Source organism: Aplysia californica, unplaced genomic scaffold (genome assembly GCF_000002075.1).
Source record: "Aplysia californica isolate F4 #8 unplaced genomic scaffold, AplCal3.0 scaffold00200, whole genome shotgun sequence".
NCBI lineage: Eukaryota > Metazoa > Mollusca > Gastropoda > Aplysiida > Aplysiidae > Aplysia > Aplysia californica.
In genome coordinates, this window is record NW_004797470.1 from 727,863 (window position 1) to 730,421 (window position 2,559).

The window sequence follows — 2,559 nt, forward strand, 5'->3', positions numbered from 1 at the left end:
TAGACACATTCAGCACTAAACAGCAATAGCCAACCCACCGACCCAGCCCCGCCAAACCTCCTTCCGTTCACCTCAGCTTCCCTTCCTTTTCCTGCCTGATATTTCTTTGTTTGTAGTCGAGAGAGCGTCGCTTGCTTATAACAATACGTGTAGAACAACACGGATTTCTCAGACTTTGTGCTGGATTTGAGCCAAAAAAGTATCTACAAAGGGATGTAACCTTGATCCAGAAGTAGCTTTAACCCTATCCGTACGCCCTGGGGTCATTTTGTACCCCCGGGGTAGTATTCTTCACATTTTAGAATACTTCTAGAGCGAAGATCTCTATGAAACTTTCAGTATTTCAAAAAATAATCATTTTGACAGACTGCTATGCAAAGCGTACGGATCGTATTAACGATTAAATTTCCTCTTTGGAAAGTGGTGGCACAGAGTTCCCCTCGTCGTATGGACACGATAGTAAAACACGACGTACGGATAGGGTTAAACCAACCGACTGCCCGGCAGACAGCTAAGATAACCACCAGTGTCCAAGTCTCGGTCCAGAGATATGGCCTCCGATACCACCGTTAAATTAATGGTTCGATTTTTGTCTCGATGGCGTTGAACGTTGAATTCTCCTTTTCAGCTGGACGGTGGATTGGAGTCTATTTAGACGACTTTGTGGGGAAAGGAGCGTCTTGTGGAAGGACTAGATCCTTTCAGAAACCTTCTGACCTTTTTACATTTGAACAGTGAAGTTCTGCAAGTTGGCCAAATTAATCGTTTATGCCCTCAGTCCAATGTACCCCCCCCCGTCTCTCTCTCTCTCTCTCTCTCTCTCTCTCTCTCTCTCTCTCTCTCTTTCTCTCTCTTTCTCTCTCTTTCTTTCTCTTTCTCTCTCTCTATGTATCTACATCTTTATCTCTCTCCTCTCTCTCTCCCTCAAATACTCTCTTTCTCACACACACACACTCAGACACACACACACACACACACACACACACACACACACTCACACACACATACACACACACACACATACACACACACACACACACACACAAACACGCACACACAGGCACGCACCACGATAATCTACCTTAATTAAGAAATCATCAATGCTGTACTTCTATGGTAGCAAGTTGTTCACCAAGTGCCTTTGAGGTGTTGGTCTGTGAAAACGATAAAAAGACGGGGTTTGGTTTTTTAAAAACAATACATTATTTGAGTTATGATGACTTTCGTAAGTGACAGGCCTGAAGCAGATATGAGCGATCGGGTTTTTGCCTTATTCCTCTCCTCGTATGCTCTGAATCATGAAAAGCACACCGTCCTGATCTTTCTCCTTCACTAACCTCAAGGATATTGAGTACTCTATTCTGATTTTTTTTTTAATTCGTGCTTTTGATGACAGAGGGATCTTTGCCTTATTAATAACTAGCTGAGCCCCCCGTTCGATGAAAGAACTTAATCGTCAAGTCATTGTGGGTTAAGTGTGCTCAGCATGTGAGCGGAAGTCTTGAAATATGTGAGGCAGCGTGGTGGAATCAGGCTCTCGTCAAAATAATCAAAGAGAAGAAACTTGCATTTTTCCACAGGTTTGTGAATTTTTATCAAATTTTTGCTTTTTGGCACAACACATTTTATGTCTATTTCAGAACTCATTTCTGTGTGGATTTTTCTGAAAAACGTTGATTAAAGGCATAAAAAAGTAAATCTTCAGTTACCACAGTTACCACGGACTCTTAAGCTAAGGAAATAACTAATCTTTGGCGTCATTTTCTCACTAATTTTACCTCTGGAAACAGGAGACCCCCACCTCCTTCTTTTGCAAATATCTCGACTTGTATTCAAGGTAAATGGATATTTTTTGCATCCAAATAAAGACAAGTGAAAAAGCTTTAAGATGATATCAATAACTTTACATGCCCAAATATTGACGAGAGCCTGATTCCACCACGCTGCCTCACATATGTCTTGAACACTGCATTTAACAGCATTGAAATGCTAGAACTCTGTGTGGACGAAACAAAGCATTTTGGAAAAATCGGGGAAAGCAGTTTGCGAGGATTTTTTTTAAAGTTAGGTCCTAGCCTCATGGATGCTGTGGACGCCTGCAGAGTTTCAAAGGTGTGGGTTAGGTAATAAGGGAGGAGTTTATGCACAAATCCTCCCAAGTCCACTTTTGTATAATATATAGATATATAGATAAATTATTGTAACCTTTATGTTTTGTCTACAGAAGGGGGAATCCCCACTGGAGGTGGTGAGCAAGGCTCCGGGAGTCCCCCCTGCTGTTCGAGATCTCTTTCGCAGATACGTGGTGAGTAGATTGTTTCCTTGTTTGAATGAGCGCATGCATGCGCGCTCGTGTGAGTTCCTATGTGTGTGTGTATGTGTGTATGTGTGTATGTTATATAATATGTGTGTATTCGTGTTTATCTAAGAATGTGCACACTTTTGAAATGCATTTGAGTGTTGTCAGGTTAGCAAGTAATGTATGAGAGTTGGATGGATTCAAACATGCGCGTTCGTGTGTGTGTGTGTGTGTGTGTGTGTGTGTGTGTGTGTGTGTGT

General features: G+C 41.9%; 1 protein-coding gene across 1 annotated transcript in view; it reads left to right on the forward strand.

The window, feature by feature from the left end:
• The window catches only part of LOC101858630, a gene marked incomplete at its 3' end in the record, with an annotated part of 236,379 nt that overhangs the window by 202,633 nt on the left and 31,187 nt on the right, over positions 1-2,559 (forward strand). The window contains 1 exon segment of the mRNA XM_013082928.2: positions 2,225-2,305. Within this exon segment, the coding sequence (XP_012938382.2) occupies positions 2,225-2,305 (81 nt within the window).